The sequence below is a fragment of the Cynocephalus volans genome, chromosome 13, assembly GCF_027409185.1.
Source record: "Cynocephalus volans isolate mCynVol1 chromosome 13, mCynVol1.pri, whole genome shotgun sequence".
In the NCBI taxonomy this organism is placed as follows: domain Eukaryota; kingdom Metazoa; phylum Chordata; class Mammalia; order Dermoptera; family Cynocephalidae; genus Cynocephalus; species Cynocephalus volans.
In genome coordinates this window covers 78,671,264-78,698,978 of record NC_084472.1, presented here as the reverse complement: position 1 = coordinate 78,698,978, position 27,715 = coordinate 78,671,264, and the positions used below count along the sequence as shown (strand labels likewise).

The following is a 27,715-nucleotide window of genomic DNA, read 5'->3' as shown; positions in this document are numbered from 1 at the left end:
TTACAGTGGGCTGAGTTAGGGTTAGTGGGCTATTTTATTACAGTGGACTTCTCTTTCTTTAGTTATGTATATATATTTTTAATGCTTTCCCTCCAGAAACTGGTGATAGCCAACAAAGCCAATCTCACATAGAAACAGTTTCTTAACTGTCACAGTCATTTCTACAGCAAAGAGTTGTATCACTATGCCATGACTTTAAAAATTCAGCTTTGATTTGAATGTATGTCTTGTGTCCTGTTTGATGCTTAAGGGAGCTTTAGTGGTTCAGAGGTCCCACCCCGAGCCCTCTTATCATTGATAATATGATAATGTCATCATGGGAGCAACTCAAAAGAGAATCTGTGTAAGAGAGTCCCAACCTCACTACAATTATTCAGTGAGCTCTGCTTTTTTGTGCTCTGAAGACTTCTTTGAAGTCAGTAGGAAACCTTCTGCATAAGGGGAGGAGGCGCATCCAGCCCTGCAAGGGGAGGTTTCTCTGACAGGCAATTTCCTCTTCCATTTTTCCCAGGGCCGTGTGAGCTGTTTGCAGGGCTTACCTGCTTTAGCTGTTTTAAATAAGCTTAGCTCTTTCTTTGATTTTACATCTCTGTTATGTTTTTGTCCCAGTATTTTTGACTTTTGTGGTAGTGTTTATGATGGCATGTAATGTAGGACTTAGATATAGGACAAACCAACAAAAAATAACTCCCCAAATGGTTTAACAAAATATCTTATTTAAAAAAAATGCTTGTAAGCCTAATTCTAAAATTGGCTTTATTGAGAAATAATTGATATACAAGAAACTGCTTATATTTAAAGTGTATGATTTGGTATATTTTGAGATCTATCTGTATATACGTATATTAATGAAACCACCACCACAATCAAGACAATGAACAAATTCATCACCTCTAATGTTTCCTCATGCCTCTTTGAAATCCTTTTTTTCATCTCCTTTCTGTGGCACCTATACCATCCCCAGGCAACCACTGATATACTTTTCATCACTGTAGTTTAATTAGTAGTTTTTAGAATTTTATTCAAATAGAATTATACAATATGGTATGTGCTCTCTTTGTCTGGCTTCTTTCACTCAGCAAAAGTATTCTGAGGTTCATCTGTGTACTTGTGTGTACTCATTTTTATTGTATTCCATTGCTGTGGATTGAATGTCTCCCATTCAACTCATTGAAGCTTAAATTCTGTCCCCAAAGTTCCAGGTATTGGAAAATTGGTTCATACTGTGATGGTGTTGAGACAGAGAGAGAAATCTTATTGTGATGGTTGAAAGGTGGGCCTTAAAGAGGGGATTAGATTGTAGGACCATGACATAATGAATGGATTAATAATGATGGTCAGGGGCATGGTTCTGGGGGCTTTAAAAGGAGAGCATGTGAGTGTCTCTCTCTTTCTGCTCTAAAATTTTCTGCCATGTGAGACCCCAGCATTGCTGTAAAGCCACCACCAAAGAAGACCCTCAGCAGATGTATTCCCTGGACTTTGGACTTTCCAGCCTCTGAAACTGTAAGCAATAAATTTCATTTTATTACAAATCACCCAATTCCAGGTATTTTGTTATGAGCACCTGAGAAGTGGGGTGTTGCTTAAAACAAATACTTGAAAATGTGGAAATGACTTTGGAACTGGGTGTTGAGGAGACTGTGAAAGAATTTGGAGAAGTAGGGTAGAAAAAGCCTAGATGTTGGTGAAAGTTTAGAAGACAAGAAAACCAGGGAAAGTTTGGAATGTTTTAGAGACTGGTTAAATGGAGGTGACACAGAATGCTGATAGAAATATGGACTGTAAAGACCATTCTAAGGAGGTCTCAGATAGAAATAAGAAGTTTATTGGAAACTGGGACAAAGATCACCCTTGCTATGAACTGGCAAGAAACTTGGCTGTATTCTGTTCATGCCCCAAAGTTTTTTGAAATGTGGAACTTCAAGATACTGACCCGGAGTATTTGGTGGAAGAAATTCTAAGCAGCAAAGTATTCAGGAGTCCTCATGGCTACTTGCAACAGCTTATGTTGAGTTATGGAGGCAAAGGCATGATGCAAAGCCTGAATTTATAATTAAAAGGAGGCAAAGTGTAAAGATTTGGAAAATTAGCAGCCTGGCTATGTGGTATAAAAGCAGACAGCATTTTCAGGAGAACAACTCGATAGTGTAGCCCAGTGACCAATTGCTAATGAGATTAGTACAGAAGAAAGGAATTACCAAGAAAAGGGAAAAAAGACCTTGAAGGCTTTTGGGCCAGAGGCCTAGGGTGGCAGAATGGTCTTCGGGAACAGACCTGAGGCACCATCCATGGGCACCATCCATGGCCAGGGCCACCTCGGGATCCTGCTCCCCACACCAGTTCCCAGCTGCTTTGCTATTTTATTACAGCTTTGGTTGCTCCAGCTGTGGTTAAATTGGCCACAGGTATGGCTGGACCAGCAGCTTTGGAAAATGGAAGCAGGAAACCTTGGCAGTGTCCAAATGGTGTTAGGTCTGCAGCCTCCCAGAATGCCAGAGCTGTGGAGGCTTGGGAGCCTCCACCCTGATTTCAAAGGCTGTGTGGAAAATCCCGGGGACCCAGGAAGAGATCTGTCTCAGGGCCTGAGTCACCGCAGACAGCCTTTGCTAGAGCAATACCGAGCAGAAATGTGGGGTCAGAGTTGTGGCAGAGAAACTCCATCAGCCTCATGTCTAGTGGAGCCGTGAGAGTGGGACCACCATGGAGACCCCAGAATTGTGGAAGTACCAGCATGCAATGCCCGCCTGGGAGACCTAAAGCATTGCCTAAGGCCAGGAAGCCAGAGTAGAAGAGCTGCCTGAGGACTTGGGGGCCCAACCCCTACACCAGCATGCGGGGGACACTGAACATGGAGTCAAGGTACATGATTCACCACCTATAAGATTTAATGCCTGCTCTGAATGGGAATAGGTACCCTATGCTTGTCCTATTATGTCTTAGAAGTAGATAACTTGATTTCACAGATGGGACTTTGGACTTTGTACGTTTCAGCTGAAACAAGTTAAGACTAGGGGGATGAAATGAATGTACTTGCATGCGAAAAGGACATGAGTCTTGGGGGACCAGGGGCAGAATGCCTTGGGTTGAATGTCCCCCCAAAGCTTAATCCCCACTGTAACTGTTGAGGGTGGGAAATCCTATTATGGTAATCGAAAAATGGGGCCTTGAAGATGTGATTAAGTTGATGGTTTAATGGTGGTCATGGGCGTGGTTCTGAGAGCTTTAAAAGGAGAGTGCATGAAGAACTATTTCTCTTTCTCTCTCTGCTCTGCCATTCTGCCATGTGAGACCCCTGCCTTACTGCCAAGGAAGACCTCACCAGATGTGTTCCCTGGACTTCCCAGTGTCTGAAACTGTAAGCAATAAATATTGTTTCTTTATAAATTACCTGGTTCTCTGTGGTTTTAATTTATTTACATTTTCCTAATGACTAATGATGCCAATCATCTTTACACGAAAGTACTTATTTAACATTTGTATATCTTCTTTGATAAAGTGTTTTTTCATATCTTTTGTACATTTAAACATTGGGCTGTTTTTCTAATTATTAAATTTTGAGAATTCCTTATGGGTACAAGCCCTTTGTCAGAAACGTGATTTGCAAATATTTTCTATCAGTCCTTGTCTTGTCTTTTTATTCTCTTTTTTTTTTTCTCTCTTTTTCGTGACCGGCACTCAGCCAGTGAGTGCACCGGCCATTCCTATGTAGGATCCGAACCCGCGGCGGGAATGTCGTCGCACTCCCAGCGCCGCACTCTCCCGAGTGCGCCACGGGCTCTTTTTATTCTCTTAATAGTGCCTTTGAAGAATAGGAAGTGTTAATTTTGATAAAGTTCAATTTTTTCTTCTAGGGATAATGCCTATTGTGTCACAGCTAAGAAATTTTTGCCTAATCTCACAAAAATGTTTTTCAAGAAATGTTATAATTTTATCCTTTACATTTATGTCTATGATCTATTTTAAGTTAATTTTTGTATGTGGTGCAAGATATGGGTTGAAGTATATTTACCTTTTTCGGTTAGGATATCCAAAAATGGTTCTAGCACTATTTGTTGAAAAAGCTATCTCTTCCCCACTATATTCCCTTTATACCCCTGTTGCAAATCAACTGACCATATGCAAGAATGCATTTCTGTGCTCTGATCTCGTCTCAAAATGGATTCTTCCATGTATCCATCTGGTATTGTTATTGTTGTTGTTGAGTTGTATGAGTTACTTATATATTCTGGATGTTAACCCCTTATCAGATATATGATTTGCAAAATTCTTCTTCCATTCCATGAGCTGCCTTTTCATTCTGGTGATAGGGTCCTTTGATGCTCAAGCTTGTCTAATTTTAAGCTTCACATGTGACACCTGAGGTAATCATGTCCCTTAAGATAAAATTAGGGTGAATGTTGCCGATGAAGACCTGTTAAGCAGAAACAACTGTACTAGTTTTCCATTGATAAATAACAAAATAAAGTTTTTATTTTATCATTCATGATTTCTATTGGTCAGGAATTTGGGAGTGGTTTTGGTAGGCAATCTGGCTTAGACTTCTCATGAGTTCCAGTCAGATTTTGGATGAAGAAGGAATAATGTTAAGCCTTTAATGGGGCTGGAAGATCTTTTCCAGGCTGGCTTCCTCACATGTTTGTCAAGCTGGCGCTCTACTAAGGTAGGAGGACTTGGTTCCATTTCTGCAGGGCTCCTTCAATATCCTCATGGCCTGGTGGGTGGCTTACCCCACAGCAAGCCATCTAAGAGAGCAAGGTGGCAGCTACAATGCCTTTTATGTCCCAGCTTTGGAAGTAAAAAATAGGATAATAGGACAAAAAAGCATAGAAATATGGTTTCTGATTTTTATTCATCCCTTAAGACTGTATTTAAGTTTTGTTTTGTTTTTTGGCTGAGGTTGAGGATCAGAATATGATGGAATTATTTTACGAGACTGATTTTTAAAAAATTCTGGGAAAGTGGAGATAACTAGAAGCTGTTGGAACTGTTGAAGAGAGAGGGTGGAAACAGAGGTCTTTTGTGTCCAAGTGGGTATGCACAGCCCACAGGTGGGGGACAGCCATCCTGTCTCGATCTATCCAGGACCCAGAGAAGTTTGGCATTTTGAGGACCGAGGCTTTGTTTCCTCCCGAGACAGCAGCAGCAGCTAGAAGCTGAAGCTCTTACTGTGAGTGGTGGTGATGGTGCGGCTCCTCCAACAGCTTCTCAGGCAGGAGACAGAGGCAAGTGGAAGCAGAAGCAAAAGAAGCAAACCCGGGCTGGTGCAGAGTGGGTGTGCTTCTGATACATGGGTGCATGAGCACATGCAAGGGAGCCTTTTGTGGGTGTCCAGAGACGCTTAGGGAACAATGTGAAGGGCGTTCTTTCTGGCAATCAAGCCAATGGGTCTCATGCCATTGCAACTTGAGTATAAAAGGAAGTATGACCTTCTTTCTGGATGATTATTATTCATCCATTTGTTATTTTTTAGATAAATCACAACCAGCATTTTCTAACCGCACCCAAAGAGATTATCAAGAGTTTTGTTTCCTCACAAGAATATCCACAGCACATATTCAAACAAACTTTGGTTAAACTAAATGGTGCTCCAGCATTTATTCTAGTTATTAGCAAACCTCGTTTTATTCTCCATGTTTTCAAAACAGAAAAAAATGTTTTTAATTGCTCATGGCAGGGTCCTTTGATTGAGAATTATACCTGTTCAAAGTTTAGGTGATCTGGGAAGTTTTATTTGTATAAACTGTTTTCATAATTAGAACACCAAAAGCATCCAGGCACTGCAAAGCTGCCATTTGATTTCTGGCCATTTCTCAGTTTACAAAACACCAAATGGAACTACTTTTTCTACCTCAATTGGCATTAAAAAGGAGATATACTTGGGTTGGAACTGCAGTTGGAAATGGAATTCTTGCCATGAACTAATAAACTATTAGAAACAAGGATGATTGGAATGGAAATGAAGTAGCAGAAGGCCTCAGGCACAGAGTAACTGGGCATTCATTCACACATGTCACGGTAAGAAGCTAATTCCACAAAATGAGTCCCTCCTGTCCAGATGCTCCTGTGGTTTTGTCATTGGATTGGGGTCCTGGAACGCAGAGTCATAAAGCATCCAGCCCTGCTCGCCCTTGTACGAGTTGCATTTTTTGTTATTGAGATTATCACACGCTAAAATATCTTAATTTGACTAAACTTTATCTGCTTAATTTTGTAGCAGCAGTGACCTATTTTGTCTGAGCAGGCTTTCTCCTTTCTGAGGCTCCAATGGAGTTGTGAATGAAGGAAAACGTTCATAGTCTAATGGGGACAATGATAAAAATGCAATTATAATTCCTCCTCGCCCACAAGTAGAGCTTATCATGGAGTTTGTTTCTTGAGTGTTTCAAGAAAGAAAGCTGTATAAATGCTAAATAACAACATAAAGTACCACAGTGCTCTAGGGAGGACAAAGAATAACCAGCAGACTGGAAAACGTACCATATTCCTATTTTAATTTTGTTAAGAATGACAAAATAGAAGTAATTGTTAATCATGACAGCCAATTATCATGTTACTATCTAGGATCACCGTTTAAATATTATATTTATTGTTTAAAATATTCTAGTAGGTGTAAACAAAAACTAATGTAAAATGTTGGTCCTCATGTGATAGCCCAAGAAATGTTGAATATTGTCCCATAGTGTGGGACTGCTTGACTCAATTACAAACTGTTTTGCACACTAGAAAGCATCAGACAATTGATTCGCAAGTCATAGCCGAGTTGAAACTTAGGAAAACACCAAAGGAATATTTGAAACAATTAAATTGAGCAAAATGATTTAATGTTGGGAAGAACATAGCATGTACGGGAGCTTTTGGGGAAAAAATATGTAAAGCAAATGAATAGGAAGAAACCAAACTAAAAGATAGTTTTGAGAGGTTTTGTGGGAAATTGCTAAGTTTTAAAATAATGTTGTCTTTACTGCACATATCTTTTTCAAGATATTTCCAAATGGCAAGGAACTGTACCTGTCAGCTATTTGCTATTTTACTTTCTTTTTTTAGTGTCTATGTTTGGTATGAAAATTCTATATTTTACCTCCATATTGTTTAAAATATTTAAAGATGGTGTATGATTCTATTATTGTTTTTTAAGCAAACAAACAAAATATATGGATACTTGAAAAAAAAATTGACAGCACTGGGTTAGGAATTCAGGGAGCAGGTAAAGGCCAAGCACTGGGGGATAGATTTCTGTTTCATGTTTTCCCATTTCCTCTCTGTAGGTCCTTGGCAGACAGAATAGTTTCTCTTTCCCTATTTTCCTCATATGCAACACAAGCATAAAATGCCCAGTGTTCAAAAGAGGACAGGATTAATAGTAAGTATGAGAGCTCTACCAGTGTTGTCTACCAGAAACTTGTCTCCAGTGTGGGGGAATGTCCCAAGCTGAGGTGACATTACATTACAGAGGGATGGCTTGATCTAATTGGAAAGGTCCAATGCTATTGGCTTAGCATATCTGGCATGCTGTAGGCATTTCTGCCTGGCATATAGTAGGTACTTAATAAATATTAATTGGTAGAATTTCTCTAGCCTGAGCCTTCTTTGAGGCTAGAGATGACCTTTACATTCATAACATGGATTCATCATATCCTAATGATTTATTGAATCATTATGTTACATAGTAAATTTATGATTGGTTTTAAGGGAAAATATGGAGAATAATGAAATATTATTTGTGGAAGATGCCTAAGTTTCTTAAATAAGAAGCTCCATTTAAATAGAAAGTATTATATGTTAAAATGTAAAATGTGGCCAAGAAAAGAAAGATGTAAACACGATAGTTCATGCCACGTGTTTTGGACAGCCTTATTGCCCTTTTTGTTATATTGTAAGGAAGAATTAGAGACAGTTATTATTTTCAGAAGGATTGCTTCTGCACAGTAGTCCTAGCCATTTATTCAGGCTGAGTCTTTGGGGAACAATTCATCATTTCCTGCTATTTGGGAGAATGCTTATGACAGGCCACCATGTCCCTGAACTCAATGATAGTTTCAAATAAAGCATCTGAACCCTATAGTTTTAAGGGCAGTAAAATAAGTGCTGGCTGCTGTGGATGTCTAAGGTGGTCATGCCACAGCCCTTATTTGCCGTGTAGCTTTATGAGAGTAAACTGATTTACAGTCATCTGGGGAGAAAGGTCAATTTGTGGGAGTGTGGATTTCCCATTCATCACCATACTTTATAGCCTTGTTGGTGATTTTATTTTCAGATATCAAACTAGTCATTTTGGTCCTGTTAATGCTTTTCCTCAACTGATATATTTTTCTGACCTAAACAAGGGAGAGCTGCATATGTCAGATATTGTGCTCTTTATTTCAGTTATTTTGGACAGGGATAGCCGACACCATGGTCAACAATGAAGAAGTATTCATCAGTCCGCTTGGGGTGGTCTGGCTTCTACCTCTAAGCAATATTCCTCCTCCCTATCCTCCTCTCTACACCTCTCCCCACCCTCCATCAATTTCAAGAGTCTGAGATGATCTATAAAGTCAGCAGAGCTGGATGTAACCAGGGAGATGGCACTGGAAGAAAAGGCATCTTGGGAAGTATATTAAGAAGTTGCTTCACGGCTGACAGAGGCAAAACAACTATCCTCCTTCAGACCTCAGGTTTAACCTTCGTGCCCATGAAGTGTAACAACCATAGGAGATCTTCAAAGTTCACGACATTGAGCTAAGAAACCCTGGGTAAATATATAAAGTCAAAAACATTTGTAACTTGTATGTAGATTACTGTAGCCTATAGGATTGTTAAACATGATTTGTTGATATAGATCATATATCACTATATATATATGAAATAATGCTATGTTCAATTTATGATATATACTTCCTCTTCTGTTAAATCATAATCTGATGATAATCTCTACAAAAGCAGTTTATAAATAAGTGAACCACGTAAGATACAGATCTCATTCTGTAGTGAGTTTGCTTATTTTCATTTAACTTCTCTCAACTACACAATATTCTGGCACTGCTATATATAGGTTGCTGGACTGTGTGGACTCTACCTTAGTGTCATAGTCAGGGCCATTAGTTAAGAGAAGTTTATGTTCAGGTTTGGCTTGTTCATCCCTTAAACTTCCAGAGACTAGCACAGTGTGTGGCATAATAAATATTTTTTTCAGAAATAAAAATTTGTTGCTAAAGAAAATCTGCCAAAAGCTCTGGTGGGCTCTCAGAATTCTGGATGCAAAGTCTGTTCATGTCTCCTCAGATCTGGCTCTTTCTGAGCCCACAGGCTGTCACTCAGAATTCACCTTATCTAAAACCCATCTCAGCATGTTCCCCTTTCCTCTTCCTCACTTCCCTATTTCTATACTGATGCTACTTTTTCTCAGATGCTGAGATGAAAACCTCATAGTCATTTTTGACCTCCCCCTCCTTGCACAGTGTAGCAAATCAATAAAAATCTTTTATGAAGTTTTCTTTACAAATGCTTCTTGCATTCAAAATATTACTTTATTTAGTCTTTCTCCCCTTTAATATTTACTTATTGGTTGATCTTTCTATTTTACCTCTTCTATTTTTATCATGGCACTTCCGTTCAAAAACCATCAGTTCCTCCCCACAGTCTATAAGAAAAAGTTTTACACCATGATCTGCATCCAGGGTCCCCCAGAGTCTTCCTTCACTGCAAATTCATGGTTTAACTTCACAGGTCCCAAACACAGTCCTTTGTAACTCTCTGTGCCTGCTCATTCCTACTCCCCGCTTTGCTCATGCTGGGGGTGCCCCTGCCATGAATGCCCAGATGCTCCTGTTTATTCCAAGCCTTTTATAGGGGGCAGTATGGTTAGGCATAGACCTTGGACAGACTGACCTGGGTTCATAATCCCAGCCCTTCTCATTTACCATTTAACCACCTCTATCCCTTTAACTGTGAATTCACATTTTTGAGAACTATGGAACATCTCGCACGATTTGATTTATATGGAATTTGACTTCTTTGGCTTTGGTTTTTATCCTAAAACTTGGAAAAAAATCTAAATTCTACCATGTTTTTGAATAGTTGCCATACAATGCAAGATAAAGTTTTAGAATAAAAAAATTATTGACACTGTGTCAGAGGTGAAACACAGAAGTGTACAGTTTCTTGATTTGCATTCTCTGTGTGGCTTACAGACTTAGGGTAAGGGTTGGGTGTAACCTCGTGCCATGGTTTGAATGTCCCCTCCAAAACTCATGTGGAAACTTAATCCCCACTGTAATGGTATTAAGAGATGGGGCCTTGGGAGTTAATTAGGATTAGAGAAGGATATCAGGGTGGGGACCCCATGATGGAACTGGTGGCTTTACAAGGAGAGGAAGAGAGATCTGAGCTGGCACACTTGCCATGTCTTGCCATGCAACGTCTCCCACCACGTCATGACACAGCAGGAAGGCCCTCACCAAATGCCAGCACCATGCTCTTGGACTTCCCAGCCTTCAGAACCGTGAACTTAATCAACCTCTATTCTTTACAAATTGCCAATCTGTGTTATTCAGTTATAGCAACAGAAAACAGACTGAGACACTTTGTCTCCTGTTGGCTCTAGGGAGGGCAGCTGTGTGTGCTTCTGGGATCACCCACTCACAGTCGGCAGGGCTGCCTTTCTTGGACATGGTGACCCTCCAGGGGAAACTCCCACGAGCCAAACTGCTCCCTTGAGGACTGTTGTGCTACAATCAGCATGTTTAGCTCTTGGATGACTGTCTCAGGTCCAGTGGTTTTGATAGTTTCCAGGCACACTGACATTCATAGGGGAGTCTGTAATTTTTTTCCCTGCAGTGCCAGTAAGTACTCACACTTTGTCAGAGTGCTTGGCTCACATAACAACCTGTCGAAATGGAGGGTTTTCCTTGAGATTCTCCTATCCATTCGCCACTCAGCCTCATCTGCCTGTGGCTGGGCAAACCATCATTCCGTGGTCCTTCACTGAGGAGCTGCTCACGCTTTATGATTAAGGACAGTCAGTGCCATCCCAAAGAAGGGATGACTGTTGCCAGAGCCCTGGTGTCTTTCTAGTCTCCCTACAACTCTAGAGATGAGCCTCCCTTTCCTCAGGGACCTGCTGCCTGCTCCCCCATGCTGTGCCCCAGCACATTGACATTAGGCCTGAAGCAGATGCAGTAAAAATATTTAGGTTTATTAAAGACAAATTAATACTCTGATTTCCAGATGAAGCTGAATTATAAGTCACCATGTCCCAGATTTGTGCATTACATGGGAAATGACATAGTGATGCTAATTTTTGATTATGCTAAATAAGGGCATTAACAAATAACTACTATCTTGTATTCTGTCATTAAAAAAAGAAAAAAGCATATAATTGCTGCAAAAAAGAGATGTTATTATATTGAATAGATTTAGCCTTGTAATTCTTTTATTCTTTGTTTCTTTTAAAAAAAAATTAATTAATTAGTTAATTTTGAATATTCATGAGATACAAAGCTGATTGTCCCCCCTACTGCCCATGATGTTGGGGCCAGATTCATATTGGGGACATACCTATTACCAGAAATTGCTTTTGTACCCTTTGTCCCCTTCCAATTATCCAATTATCCCCCAACCTCCCTCCCCTTCCCCCTCCCCTCAACTTCGATTTGTAGCCCTAGGAATGTTCCCTCTCTCTGTTAGATCATGTGACTACTGGGTCTTTCTTTCCTGCCTTCCTTTCTCTCTTAGCTCTGACATATGAGTGAGCACATGAGGTATTTACCCTTCTGTGCTTTGCTTTTTTCACTCAACAAAAGTTTCTCCAGATTCATCCATCTTGTGCTGGGAAAACTAGATATCCATATGCAGAAGAATGAAACTAGACATGCACCTCTCACCATACACTAAAATCAACTCAAAATGGATTAAAGACCTAGGTATAAGACCCCGAACTATAAAATTACTAAGGGAAAATATAGGTGAATCACTTCAGCAGTTAAGTCAGGGCACAGGCTTTATGAACACGAGCCCAAAAGAATAAGCAGCAAAAGAAAAAATAAACAAATGGGACTATATCAAACTAAAAAGTTTCTGCACAGCAAAAGAAACAATCAACAGAATGAAACAACAGCCTATAGAGTGGGAGAAAATTTTTGCCAACTATGCATCTGACAAGGGACTAATATCCAGAATATACATTGAACTCAAGCAATTATATAGTAAAAAAATAAATGAACCAATTAAAAAATGGGCAAAGGAGCTGAACAGACATTTTTCAAAGGAAGACATACGAATGGCCAACAGATACATGAAAAAGTGCTCAACATCACTAGTCATCAGGGAAATGCAAATTAAACCACATTGAGATACCACCTCACTCCAGTTAGTCTGGCTATAATCAAAAAGACAGTGAATAACGAATGCTGGAGAGGGTGTGGAGAGAAGGGAACACTACTGCACTTTTGGTGGGAATGCAAATTAGTACAACCACTTTGGAAAACAATTTGGAGGTTTCTCAAACAACTACAGATAGATCTTCTATATGATGCAGCAATCCCGCTTCTGGGTATATATCCAAAGCAATAGAAATCATCATGTCAAAGAGAGATACCTGCACTCCCATGTTTATTGCAGCTCTGTTTACAATAGCAAAGATATGGAACCAACCTAAATGTCCATTAATAGATGATTGGATAAGAACTGTGGTATATATACACTATGGAATACTACTCTGCCATAAAAAAGAATGAAATACTCCCATTTGCAACAACATGGATGAGCCTTGTGATTCTTATTTATTTTTTTTGGTTCACTGAGGCCAGGTGAAACTTGGCTAGGATTGGCTTTGGTCACTCATCCTGAGTCTGGTAACCACTGTTCTGTAAAATTTGTTAATTTAATTGAGGTATCCTTGAAGTTCTTCAAATCTTTTAATTGGAGAAGACTGAAGAAGTTCATTACTATGGTACAACTTTCCCCTCCTCTTCCCTCTACCGATACCTGTATATATCTTTACAATACATTTGAACAATTCTTTGCTGCACTGTCCTCTAATGGTTTTGTATGTGGCTATCTTGTCTCTTTCAACCAGATTGTAACGCTAGGTAAATAGAAAGTACTGAATAACTAATTATTTACACTTATTTCTATAATACACACTGGTAGGCTGTTTAGAGGACTGGAGGCTATTCACACACGTGTGTGTGTGTGTGTGTGTTGTGGAAGTCTGAATAATCAAGGTACGTAGGTACGTACATGAAAGGTGCATATTTTTGAAGAATTAAATGAGTTTTGTAAAGTGATAAAAAGCCTTTAGGGTCAAGTCTTCAATATCATCTCCATTTCCTAATGAGGCTGGAAGGACTGAAATACCTAAGGAGTAGATGTGGTTCTGCATTTGAGGCGTCTTTAAAATCTCTCATCATTATAATGCAGGGTGTAGCAAGGTAGTTGAGTTTCTCCCAGAAAACACGAGAATTGTTTTTCATTTTAATATACTTCTTTAACTTCAAAAAAACATAAAATGTTCCTTAGAGTGACAGTTGAACTTCAATATTTATGACTTTCTGATTGCTCTAGCAGTTTAGGAAAAAAATAAAAATGAGACATCAAGTAAAATTTGAGTGGAAAAGATTAAAATTCAAAATTATGGACCTTTTTCATTTGAATGAATAGTCACTTTTTTCCTATAAGTTTTATGTGCCAACCCAAGTTGCCCTATAATTTGACAGTCCTTGAAAGAGTACTTAATGTCTTTCTTGAAAATATATGAATAGTTTTATTTTTTGAAAATAAACCCTTTGGATGAGTACAACTCCTTCCCTCCTCCCAGTTTTTATGCTCTGCTTTTGACTACAAATCAATCACACACACCGTCCATCTTGCACAGTAATGAATCATTTGGGGGCACGAGCTGGGTGAATGAAATGAGTGAATGAAGGTGCATAAATGACAGAAGGTCATTACCTTCAGAGTATTTTAATCTGCTATAATTTATGATATTCACATGGCTGATTGATGATATATGCTCAAAATTGTTTAATCATTTAACTTTTGGTGAATTCTTGTTTTTCAATTATATGTATTGTCTTATGACTAAATTAAAAAAAAATTCCCTTACCCAAGATGCAGCTCTTGAATCATTTTGTGATTTTGTGATTGGTTTCTTCTCTTCAAATAGCATATATCTACAGCTATTTAGCAGCGTATGTTATTAATTTCTAATTGATTTTGGGGGGAGGGAGGAATAATAGGACTATTTCCCTTCAAAGCCCATGTAATGTAACTTTTTTACTATAAACTCTAACTGCTGTAAAAAAGATTCTGGATGTCACTAAAGAAAAATGGACACTGTTGACAATCTCAGAAAGAGAATAAAGAATCACAACCTTCCTCCTCAAAAGACTCAGTACACATGAAAGTTTTATTATACTTCATTAAAATGTTTGTTTTAGTAATGACTTAACACCATAACATTTTCCCCCCTTAGTTTTCCCAATAAAATAACTCCATCAAATATCTGAATGACCACAAGGTGCTGGGAGAATAGCAGCAAATAACACAGACAAAAATCTCTGCCCTTGTGGGACTGATATTCTCATGAATCCTGATGAACCAGTTTATTTATTATTATTCTTTTTTTTTTAAAACAAAATCTTATTATGTGAGCTTATTGAGCTTTACATAAAAGACTCAAATAGTTATATACTGCAGCCTCACTAGTAAAATAATCAAAATGACTAATTCAGGATTAGATCTCTATGGGAGCATTGTTCAAAGGGATTTGGTAAACACCCTTTTTCTAGACTTGGCATCTGAGCAGTAGCAGGTGCATATTGTAGGGAAGAAAACCAACCCAGCCATGAAGAAAGTAACAAGAGAAACAAAGAAATTGTCAGGATTCTCTGGAGAAGGTATCATGACTATGTCCCCCCAAACATGTATGAGGGCACTTCAAAAAATTTCTGGAAAAATGGAATTAAAAGATACTACAAATCTTTCCATTAACTTTTTTGAAGTACACTTGTATGAAAACCTTCTAAAAGGCAGAAGAGAAAGGCATCCTTGCATTTGGTCTAAGAGAAAGGTTTTATTCAAAATCTATCTGGAAAAAAACTCAGTTGGCCAATTTTAGAATTTTGAGGATGGGTTAAAGTTTTAGGTAGAGGTGGGCCTCGATACAAATGAGATAAATTTATTTATTTATTTATTTATTTACTTTTTATGATTACATTATTTATTTTGTGAGTGCTTAGTTTGGACCAGAATTATATTTAGAATTTTACCTTCCATGTTTTAACAAATGAGATATTTACCCGTTGGCCACTTTTCCTATCTAACTTATTATGTTTCCTGTTACACTTTAGGTGGGGGGACGTTCATTCTGAAGCCCCGGGTTTAAACTCCTACTCTGCTGTGAGTACTTGTCATTCATGTGAACATAAGCAAGCTTCCTCAACAAGCCTGTGTTTTCATCTACAAAATAGAGAGAAGAATACAAACCACAGAAAGTAATGGTGAAGATCAAATATAATGTACATGAAAATGCTTTGAAACAATAACAAGAATTAGCATAATAGTTAATGCTTTTTTAAGGAATAAAAATAAAACTCTGAGAAAAACGGGAACTCTCTATACTCAGAGTGTTCCTGTCACACCGTGCCTTAGATTATAACTTGTGTGAGGCTGATACGCGACCTGCTGAAAGCCATGCCAAGCTCAACCTGCTCCGATCCCCAGTTACTCACTCTGGCCAGGCTGGTCCCAGATGGAACTTTGTAAGGGACGTACTTCCTGTAGATGTGACCTACTCTAGAACATGGAACATCAAACATTTCTCCTCCACACATCCAAACCTAAAAAGGGGAAAGGATAACAAAACAGAACAGTGAAGATGTTTTATGAACAGAACAGTGTCCCTAAAGTACAGAAAGTATAACAAAACAGAACAGTGGAGATGTTTATGAATCCTGCTAATAATTCACCCCAAAAAAGGAAGTATTAGCAGGAGCCATAAAACATCTTAAAATCTCTGAAAGTCTCTAAATCAATAGTTTCTATTTATCGTAAATGGTTAAACAAGAAAGCAAGCCACATTTTTTAAAACCCAGATTCATAAAAGTGTAAAACCAAAATACTAGTTTGGTAAAATCATATTTCTGTAGACAATGTATTGGCTTTTTTTTATTCTAGTAGAATTTTATTACAAATATTGCATTAAACTGGCATTTAATGCTTATACATCTTTTCATTTATACAGATATTTGCTTCGATAATCCTGTTGTGAAATCATTTGAAGAAATAACATTGGAATTTAAAATGTGAATTTGAAAATACAAATAAATAGTTGAATTTCTAAAACAGGCGAATGAATTGAGGAACACAAACATATTCATACTTTAAATCTCATCTAAAATCTGAAACTTGTAGCAGTGCTAACCTTAAAAGTCATAGTTGCATTCTCATTCTCCCCACCACCAAACTTTTTTAGGTATAGATAATAATTGGTGGGTGATACGGGTTCAGAGAATATTAAACTCAACTGATGTGTTAAGATGCTGTACTTATACATAGTAACAAAAATTAATTGGTTACATTTTATCATGACTACCTACTTAGACAGACACATACTTAACCATGGTTTGGTGTAACAGACAATCCACTATAAAAGAACTAATTATCAAAATACAAATCTAGGCTTCATATAGCCTATATTTCTAGCTATTTTTATTGTGAGAAAAAACATCAAAAAGAGTTACAGATACTGAGATGGTTAATTATGTGTCAACTTGACTGAGCCATGTTGCTCTGATATTTGGCCAAATGTTATTGTGGATGTTTTTGTGAAGGGTTTTTTTTTTTTTTTTTTTTTCATTATATCAACATTTTAAATCAGGAGACTTTGAGTAAAGCAGATTACACTCCATATTGTGAGTGGACCTCATCCAATTCGTTGAGGAGTGAATAGAACAAAGACTGACCTTTGCTGAGCAGGAAAGAATTCTGCCCACAGACTACCTTTGGACTGGAACAGCAACTCTTACTTGGGTCTCCAGATTGCTAGCCTACCCTGAAGATTTTGGATGTATCAAGCCTCCACAATCATGTGAACCCCTTACTTCTCTTTCTTTCCTCCTGGTTTTGTTTCTCTGGAGATCCCTGACTAATACAGATACATAGCTTATTTTAAGTGTAATACTGAAAGAGAGAAAGAGAAGTGTTTGTTTTGACTTACATTTACTTCCAGCTTCTTTCACTAAGAGGAATGACACCCACGTGAGACTGGTTGAACAAAGAGTGATTGAGGTCAATGAAAGTCCAAGGGGAAATAATGCACTTATTAAAACAATACTCAGTTGCTCTAATTCAGCTCAGAATTACTCATGGTATTAATTTCAACTTCATGGGATATTTGTTCATGATTTGGATCAAGACATCCAAAATAAGTGTGGGTGATACAAAGCTGGTAGGGGCAATGAACATTCTAAACTATAGTATCAACATCTGAAAAGATCTCAAGAGGCTGGAGCTATGCAAGATTAAATGTAAAAAGGGTAAATATAAGGAGCTGCCCCAGGATCTAAAAAAATCAAACTCTTTCAGAGCAGGAGTTGGAAAAAGTCTGAGCACAAATACACATCATCAGCAAAATATGGAGAGTTTAATGATTAAGGGCCTGGATCTATTTGCAGGGCTGAAGTCTTTTGTAATTTCTGGGTAAATGCTTTATGTTCCTTTCTGAAGGGAATTACCAGAGTAGGAAAGGGAAGCACACTATGTCTTATGAGAAGCAATTGAAAAAACTGAAGGTGTGTAGTTTTGATAAGATAGAATTCAGAGAAACCCTTTTCAAATATTTGAAGAAACTAATATTTGGAAGAGACGCTTTATAGAACCTCAAGGAGATAAAACCAAGATTCATATCACAGATCTATAAAGAGAGAGATTCCAGCTCAGTGGAAGGAAGAAATTTCTAATAGACGACGATTAAAGATAAATGGGCTTCCTGCTAGATGTATTGAAATCTGCAGCAGATGACACTTTGCAGACAAGCCTATAACTTGGATTGACAGTTGACCTAACTGATATTTGATGGTAATTCTAATAACAAGACTTAACATTCATAAATGCCTACTATGCCCTTTTCATGGATTATTTCATTTAATACTCTCAATGGCAGACTTAACTATTTTCTCAATTATATAGGAGTGGGAAATGGCAGTCTAGAGAAGCTGAGTAACTTGTTCAAAGCCACATAACTGGCCACCTACAGAAGTGAAATGTGAAACCTAGTGGTCTAACTCCAGTGCCCACATGCTTAATCAACAGTCCATGTACAGAGTCAGCAAAATTTGTGAAGGGCCAGATAGTAAATACTTTGGCCTCTGTGGGCCACATGGTCCCTCCTGCAACTATGCAGTTCTGCTAATGAATAGGCATGGCTGTATTTCAATACTACTGTGTTTACAAAAATGGACAGTGGGCCATAGTTTGCTGGCCCTTATTCTATAAGGTACAAAGTCCTTTCAGACTCTGAAACTCAGTGATTCTAAGATAATACATGTGGAAAATTTTATTTTCCAAAATGAGACACAAAATAAGACAATATCTCCCATTGCACATGCTCCTCTACAGTGTGACCTTGGTAACCTCTCACTGAGAAGTGGGTATGTGACCCCTCTCCTTGAATTTGGGTGGGCTTGTGAATTCTTTGACCAGTAGAGTGCAGCAGAGGTGACTGAGCCTAGGTCATAAAAGGCAACATATTTTCTGCCTGTCCACTGGGGCACTTGTTTTTGCAATTCTGGGCTTCCATATAAGAAATGTGACCCCATTGTTAAAAAGTCCCGGCTACATAAGAGGTCATGTGTAGGTGCTTGGGTCAACGGCCTCAGTTGAGGTTTTAACTGATGGCTAGCATTGACTTCTAGACATGTGAATGAACATTCCTCTGAATGACTCCAGCCCCTAGCTGTTGAGTCAGGCCCAGCTGAGACTCCACATACCATGAAGCGGAGACAAGCTATCTCTTTTGTGCCAGTCTTGAATTTGGTTCCCACAGAAACCAAAAGCTTAAGAAAATGGTTGTTTTATAATGCTAAGTTTTGTTATGCAACAATAGTAATTGGAGCTACATATTTCCAAATCCATGGTAAAGGTGAACTGCTGACACAGATGGCCACAACTGATGAATCACCTGCAGATTTTATCTCATCCTGCTGTGGGAGATACAGTGCTAGCTAGGATTCACCAATTTTATGTTCACTTCTTCCTGAGCACATTTCCAAGCTGTAATTCCCAGCTCCTTTGTATTTAGATGAAGCCATGTGATTACTTCTTGCCCGTGGAATGTGAACAGAGTGATGTGTGACACCTCTGGGACAAAGAAATTATGAGTGGACTTTCTTCTCTACCTACTTTATATAATTTCTTATTTCCCTCAGAGCCTGATCAATTGCAGAAGATCCAAAGGAGGACTCTGAAACCCTAGAAGATGGGGAAGTTATTAAACGGATGGGGCCTGGGTCCCTAAAAAAATGGGTAGAGCAGAGCACACCCCTTCTCCTCCAAACCTGGATCCAATTGTGATGGGAGCAATAGAGAAATCTCACTGATGTCAAGTTGCCAAGATTTTAAGTTTGTTACAGCAGGAGGTCTACCCTAACTGATAACCCTTTATTCCCCAGTCTCTTCTGACACTTTTAATCAAATGTAGTAACTGTAAATACTTGAGAGATTACTTTGTTTCTTATTTCTACACTTTAAAGTGGTAGAATTTGAAAATAATTAGACAACAGGTGAAGGGGTGGGAAATGGGAGGGGATGTCAGATGGGCCTGTGTGTAATCCAGGGCCAGTTCTCACTGGCCAAAGACAGGCAAATGCCAAGACAAAGAAGCCTTTGTCCCATCTGCAGCTAGGAGACAGCCATTTGTTGGCGCTGACTTATTTTTTACAAAAACGTTGACCGTATTGCTCCCTTTAGCTTGTGAAGGTGGCCACTCTTTCCTGAAGGATTAGGGGATGGTGACAAGTGAGGGCAAGATGTGGGGCCGAGGCCTGGAGCAATGCCTTACATTTTCTGCCTTTCATCTATGTTTTGGTTCCTGTGGTCTCGTAGGATACGTAGCAAGTGGGGAGAAGTGGACTCGGTGCTTCTCATGAGACCATTTGGTTTAGTAGAGCTGGCTGGTGGGCTCACTTGGTTAGAGCACTGTGCTCATAACATCAAGGTCAACGGTTCAGATCCCGTACCAAAGGGGGAAATAAAAAAGAATGTGATAAAACCCTAACCCTCAGTGTGATGGTATTAGGAGGTGGGGCCTGAGAGTGGAACCTCATGAATGGGATTAGTGCCCTTATAAAAGGAACTCCAGAGAGCTCTCTTGTCCTGTCTTCACCATGTGAAGATACAATGAGAAGTCCACAGTCTGCATCCCGGTAGACAGCCCTCACCAGAACACAACCATGAAACCTAATCTCAGACTTCCATCCTCCAGAACTGTGAGAATAAATTTCTGTGGTTTGTGAGCCACCCAGTCTATGGCACTTTGTTATAGCAACCCAAACAGACTAATAGTCTTTCCTTTTTAAGAATATGGCAAAACAACCTACTAGACACACAGAAATGAAATTCCTGCTAATTATTTTCACAGGGTCACTCCAGCATAGTTTTAAAGATTTTTGTATCAGTTTTGTATCAGTGTATAACAGATTCCACAAACATAGTGGCTTAAAACAACATGCATTTATCATCTCATGGTTCTGTAGGTCAGAAGCCCATGCAGACTCACTTGGGTTCTCTGCCTAGTCTCACAAGGCTGAAGTCTAGGTGTCTTATCTGGATCCTCTGGGGAAGAATCTGCTTCCATGCTCATTTAAATTGTTGGTTGAATTCAGATGCTTGTAATTGTAGGACTGAGGTCCCCACTTTCTTGCTGGCTGCTGACCAGGACCACTGTTAGCTCCTAGAGGCCATTTTCATGGCCCCATGAATCTTTCATCTCAGCAAGGTAATTTTGAGTGAGTAATTCTGAGTAATTTTGTGTGATTAGGGGAGGCCTGGCACGATCATCTCGCCTTCTTAAGGTGAACTGACTAATAACCTTAATTACATTTGCCAAATTGCTTTTGCCATGTAATAATTATGAGAGTAAACCAAGGAAGAGGGTCATCTTAGAATTCTGTCTACCACCATTTCCAATGAATCAAAATTTATATCTTCTGTCAATAACATGTTCCTAATTCTTAAAATTCCTCCCATCAGAAATTTTTCTTTATAGCTAAGTCACTCAGGAAACTTCTGCCCAGATATTTTTTTATGCTAAATTCAGTATTGAAAAACTATAGAATCCTAGGATTTATTTATTTTTCTCAATACTGCCATTATGATCACTTAAAGGCATAAATCTGAGCATATTATGACTCCACTGAAATCCGTCAGTGGTTTTCTGTTGCTGTTAGGGTAATGTTGTGACTCCTTCATGACATTCCCAAGGCCTTGCATTATCTGGCCTTTGCTTACTTGTCTCTCAGTCTCTATCCCTTGCTCCCCCCAGGCCTCAGCTATTTTTAATTCCTTAGAAATGACCAAGTTTCTCTCTTCAGGGCTTGCTGCCATAGTTGCTTTCTCTATAGGGAATTTCCCCCCTTCTCTTTTCCCCTTCTGTTTCCTATCCCTTGCCTAGTTCTTATTTATTTTTCAGATTTCAGCTTAATAGGCACAACTGAGCCCCTGGATTTGGTTAGGACTCCTGTTTTATGTTCTTATTCCATCCTGTACTTTCTCTTTCACATAATTCATTAACCAAGTCAACAAATGTGCAGTGAGCACTTACTGTGTGCCATGCATCGTTCAACAGGCTGGAGCTATAATGTGTGATTGATTCAAAGTCCTGGGCACATGGAGCTTTCTTTCAAGTGGAGACAGCACTCATAACTGTTAATTAAGTGATTTACTTGTATGTTTCTGTATAATTTGCTTAGTGTTTTCTTTTCCTCATTGAACTATAAGTTCAATGACTATTTTATTCATTATTATATCTCCAGTGAAGGGCTTAGCATTTCACTGGAGATATAATAATGTTAGTATTATTATAAATATTTCTTGAGTATAACATACACTCAAGGAATATTTGAATAGTGGAGTATGATCACCTCTTGTTTCAATTATATTTATGCTGCTACTTATGTAGAAGCTCCTAAGGCTTTTCCAATTTAGTGTTGCTTCATATAACCTGGGGGCCACCTTGCTTGTTACCATAAGTGCTCCATGTCTATTGTCCCTAATCTTAGATTTGTTTTTGTTTCTATAACGTAAGTATCACCATGCACACCGTGCACTTCTGTATTTTTTTCAGTCTTCTGATAACTATGCCTATTTCAGTAGAAGCATCCACATTCTGACACAGTGGAGAGAGATATGTTTAGGTAACAGTGTGGGAACATGCTTCATTAGGAAAGCACAACTCCTGTGGCATTTATCAAATTCTTTATTTGTTCTGAAAGACATGGTTTATATTTTTAAGACATTTCCTGATAGTATGATGTGATGATAGTTAAAAAAGAAATCTATGACATGCCATACTTAAGTATCTAATTTTTAGAGAAATGTTTTACATTTACAGATAATGTGTCTTCTTTTGACAACATAAATATTTTCAAGAAATGTTATTTTATCCATGAATGAACACAAGGCATTGTTTTCATAATGTAGTCCAAACTGACTGAATAATTGAATGTTTGTCTCATTTTTAAATCACTTTTCAATTTCAGCCACAAATTGGAATTTAGACATAGAAAATGTTAAATTGGATGGAATCATATAATTATACCAGCCACATGGAATATGAAATCAGTAAGAAAATTGATTGTCAGAAGGATAATAAGGGAACATTACTGTCAGGTATAAGATGAAGCATAATATGTAATATGGAAATGGTGATCTAAATTCTCAAAAAATATTTATTAAAGCATTCAGTTCCCAAACTGGCTATTTCTCTAATCTCATCTCTTACCCTTCTCTTCCTCCCTCTCTTCCTCAAGCTATTCTGGCTTCTCCTCTGTTGCTCCCAGAAGCCAGATACTCTCCCACCTTAGGGCATTTGTACTGGCTGTTCCCTCTGCCTGGAATTCTCTTCTTCACAACTCCACATGGCTGACCTCCTCATCTCCTCCAAGGCTTAGCTCCAGATCCACCTGCCCCTAACATCCTCTCACTCTGCACTCTCAGTACACATCTTCCTTCTCTGCCTCTGTTCTCACAGCACTTACCACCTTCTCACTCATTAGATACCTCACTTATTTATTATGTTCATTGTTTGCCCACCTCTCCCCACGACAAAGGCAAGGATCTCTGTGGCTTTCATCGAGTGATATAGCCTAAGCCCCTGGAACAGTGACTGACACATAGCTGGTGCTCTGTGTTGAATAAATTAATTACTGAATTATTCACTTACTAATATAAAGCAAGGTTAACTCCCAAGGAGGTGAAAAATCTCTATAATGAGAACTACAAACCACTGCTGAGAGAAATTAGAGAGGATACAAGAAGATGGAAAGATATCCCATGCTCTTGGATTGGAAGAATCAACATAGTGAAAATGTCCATACTACCCAAAGTGATATACAAATTCAATGCAATCCCCATCAAAATTCCAAAGACATTTTTCTCAGAAATGGAAAAAACTATTCAGACATTTATATGGAACAATAAAAGACCACGCATAGCCAAAGCAATGCTGAGCAAAAAAAGTAAAGCTGGAGGCATAACACTACCTGACTTTAAGCTATACTACAAAGCTATAACAACCAAAACAGTATGGTACTGGCATAAAAACAGACACACTGACCAATGGAATAGAATAGAGAATCCAGAAATCAACCCACACACTTACTGCCAGCTGATCTTTGACAAAGGCACCAAGTCTATTCACTGGCGAAGGGACTGCCTCTTCAGCAAATGGTTCTGGGATAACTGGATATCCATATGCAGGAGAATGAAACTAGATCCATACCTCTCACCATATACTAAAATCAACTCAAAATGGATTAAGGATTTAAATATACACCCTGAAACAATAAAACTTCTTAAAGAAAACATAGGAGAAACACTTCAGGAAATAGGACTGGGCACAGACTTCATGAATACGACCCCAAAAGCACAGGCAACCAAAGGAAAAATAAAAAATTGGGATTATATCAAACTAAAAAGCTTCTGCACAGCAAATGAAACAATTAAAAGAGTTAAAAGACAACCAACAGAGTGGGAGAAAATATTTGCAAAATATACATCTGACAAAGGATTAATATCCAGAATATATAAGGAACTCAAACAACTTTACAAGAAGAAAACAAGCAACCCAGTTAAAAAATGGGCAAAAGAGCTAAGTAGGCATTTCTCTAAGGAAGATATCCAAATGGCCAACAGACATATGAAAAAATGCTCAACATCACTCAGCATCCGGGAAATGCAAATCAAAACCACATTGAGATACCATCTAACCCCAGTTAGGATGGCTAAAATCCAAAAGACTATGAACGATAAATGCTGGCGAGGCTGCGGAGAAAAAGGAACTCTCATACATTGTTGGTGGGACTGCAAAATGGTGCAGCCTCTATGGAAAATGGTATGGAGGTTCCTCAAACAATTGCAGATAGATCTACCATACGACCCAGCTATCCCACTGTTGGGAATATACCCAGAGGAATGGAAATCATCAAGTCGAAGGTATACCTGTTCCCCAATGTTTATTGCAGCACTCTTTACAATAGCCAAGAGTTGGAACCAGCCCAAATGCCCATCATCAGATGAGTGGATACGGAAAATGTGGTACATCTACACAATGGAATACTACTCAGCTATAAAAACGAATGAAATACTGCCATTTGCAACAACATGGATGGACCTTGAGAGAATTATATTAAGTGAAACAAGCCAGGCACAGAAATAGAAATACCACATGTTCTCACTTATTGGTGGGAGCTAAAAACTAATATATAAATTCACACGCGCGCACACACACACACACACACACACACACACAAACCGGGGGGGGGGGGAAGAAGATATAACAACCACAATTATTTGAAGTTGATACGACAAGCAAACAGAAAGGACATTGTTGGGGGGGAGGGGGGAGGGAGAAGGGAGGGAGGTTTTGGTGATGGGGAGCAATAATCAGCCACAATGTATATAGACAAAATAAAATTAAAAAAATAAATAAATAAAAATAAATAAATAAATAAATAAAGCAAGGTTACCTCCAGACAACTGAGTTACCTGATGATAACTCATTGTGTAGCTGTCATTAAAAATAACAGCTATGAGCTTTAGTACATACAAATACAAATTTCAAGGTAATAAGGTGTCAGGGGCTTATTTTCTTCCACGATTATTATAAAACAAAGAAATGGCTAATGTTAAAAATATAGCACACTGTATTTAAATAAGCAATTTCTGGGACTGGAAAATAATTTTCTAATTGGATGGTATGATTCGGGCAGGTTAAATTTGAAAAACGTATTAAGACTAGACAGGCAACCACTTTACCGTCTATCTAGAAATTAAAATATTAATTGTTAACCTGAAAAGCTTTGGTGTGTAAATGTTGAAAAAGGCCTGTTTATCTTTAAACTACTTTTCTGAACTGGATGTAATAAAAACTACACCTTTCGGCCTGACGATCTAAAAAGGATAACTCTGGAAAGGTACACCCACACGTACACTTGGTTTGCTTTGTTCTTAGAAACCTGGGATTTGAGACTATTCTTTGAGATAGGAAGAAAAAAAGAACAGCTTATTTTGATCTTTCCCTATTATCCTTTTCTATTTGTTGATTAGAATATAATAAAAGCAGAAATCAGAAAATGTATCTACGGTCTCTAATGAGGATATGGTAGATTTTAGTTTTAGGAGAAAAATCTCTAGATTCTTGAGCCATGTGCTTAGGATTTTTTCAAAATAAGAAATGCTCTATCAGTATAAAAAAAATCATGCCCAAGCTAACTTTCATTTAACGAATTTCTAGAGGTCTGGATAGTGGTAGCAGGACTTCAAGGAGACATAGTCCACAAGATCACTGCTTTTAAGATGGTGAGTTCGTATTTTCAGTAACACTAAGGAGCCTTAAAAACAGTGATTAGGATGGGAAATGAGACTTTCAAAAGATATCTCACTTGCTGGTTTATTTGAAATATTAAGTCTTGGGGAGGAAAAAATGGATTTGAATATCTTCAGAGTGTTTCTTTGGGTAAAATATTATGCTTCAGGTCATAAGCCCTCATTTCCCTTACTCATTATTCTATACTTTAGAAGGTGCATAAGAGACAAACTGTCTGCTTTTCACCCTATTTCCGTATGCCTCCAGATTTTGAGTCTGTTGCTTACCTTTTCTGGATTTACTACTTGCTAAATATAAACAAAAATTCCTTAAGCATTTTTTAACGTTGGCTTTCTGTAGTGAAATGACAACTTCCTTCTTTTAGGAAGATATCCAAATATATGATTTTCCTTTGCCCCTCGGTTGGGCCGTCAATCATGTCACCTTCCTAATGGCAGGGGCAGGAGAACTGGAGTCCTTCCCTGAGGTTTCATCACACTGGAGCCACCTCTCTGGTAATGAAGGAGAAAGTGAAAGACAGGATTCTCGGCCGAGCCTGTGGCGCACTTGGGAGGGTGTGGCGCTGGGAGCGCGGCGACGCTCCCAGCGACCGCGGGTTCGGATCCTATATAGGAATGGCCGGTGCACTCACTGGCTGAGTGCCGGTCACGAAAAAGAAAAAAAAAAAAAAAAGACAGGATTCTCAGCAGCTATGTCTGAGGGGACAGAGGGGAGTCTGTGGGGAATCATGAAGTGGACTCAGAGAGAGGAAGAGGGGAGAGATTAAGGAAAATGTCCTAGCAGCATTTGAGGTCCCCCAGGGCCTTACCCATTTTTTCTGACTTTTTCAGTTTGTTTACATAAGCTTCCTCCCTAATTTGCCCTTTCTTCTAAGTTAGAATGAATTGAACAGTTTCTTAAACAGTGAAGATTTGGGTGTCTAGGAGCACCGAGGGGTGCAGGTTGATACAAGCGCCTTGGACTGAAACCCTACTCAGATGAACACCATGGCAACAAATACTTGTACTTTGGAGAAGCAAAGGGTTTTCTTTGCTTCAACTTAGAAATCCATTTTAAAAATTTTATTTATTTTTTGGTTAAATTTTTAAAGCAAAATTCAATGTAAAGACTTTTCACCAAAATAAAAAATGTGAACATTCTTAAAGGTTCATAATGGCATTTGCAAGTTATTTTTATCTTGAGAAGTTAATACACTTTCATGATGTGGTATAGTGGACCAGGTTTGAATTGGGGAGGTTACCACCCTTTTCTGAGTTTTATTATCATCTCTTGTAAAGTGGGGGTAATGTAGCTACTTCATAAGGGGGTTGTAAGACTAAGGTAAGTAATTCACACAGAATCCTTAGGTGGCATAGAATAGGTGCTTAAGAAGGTGGTCGTATGGGATAGCCTATCTAGTGGACAACTTTATTTTTCTGGGATGTTGAGGGCTATCCGAGGTGGTTGATGTGTGTCCACGTGGGGTCAGGGCAAATGACAACATGCAAGTCTGTGAATGCGTGTGTTGGGGCAGGTAGAGATTGTATTTTCAACTGTAACTCTCACACTTTGGAGAGAAGGAGGGAGTTTGGGGTCTACTTATGTTTGGCCTTGTGTGTTGTAGGTTGCTGACCTTGATGAAGAGTATCA

At 38.6% G+C, this 27,715-nt stretch overlaps 1 protein-coding gene across 1 annotated transcript in view; it reads right to left on the bottom strand.

The window, feature by feature from the left end:
• GALNTL6 (polypeptide N-acetylgalactosaminyltransferase like 6) overlaps positions 1 to 27,715 on the bottom strand; it is a 1,082,002-nt gene that overhangs the window by 70,872 nt on the left and 983,415 nt on the right. Inside the window, exon 8 of the mRNA XM_063077473.1 lies at positions 15,714 to 15,821. Within this exon, the coding sequence (XP_062933543.1) occupies positions 15,714 to 15,821 (108 nt within the window). The remainder of the gene's footprint in view (positions 1 to 15,713; positions 15,822 to 27,715) is intronic.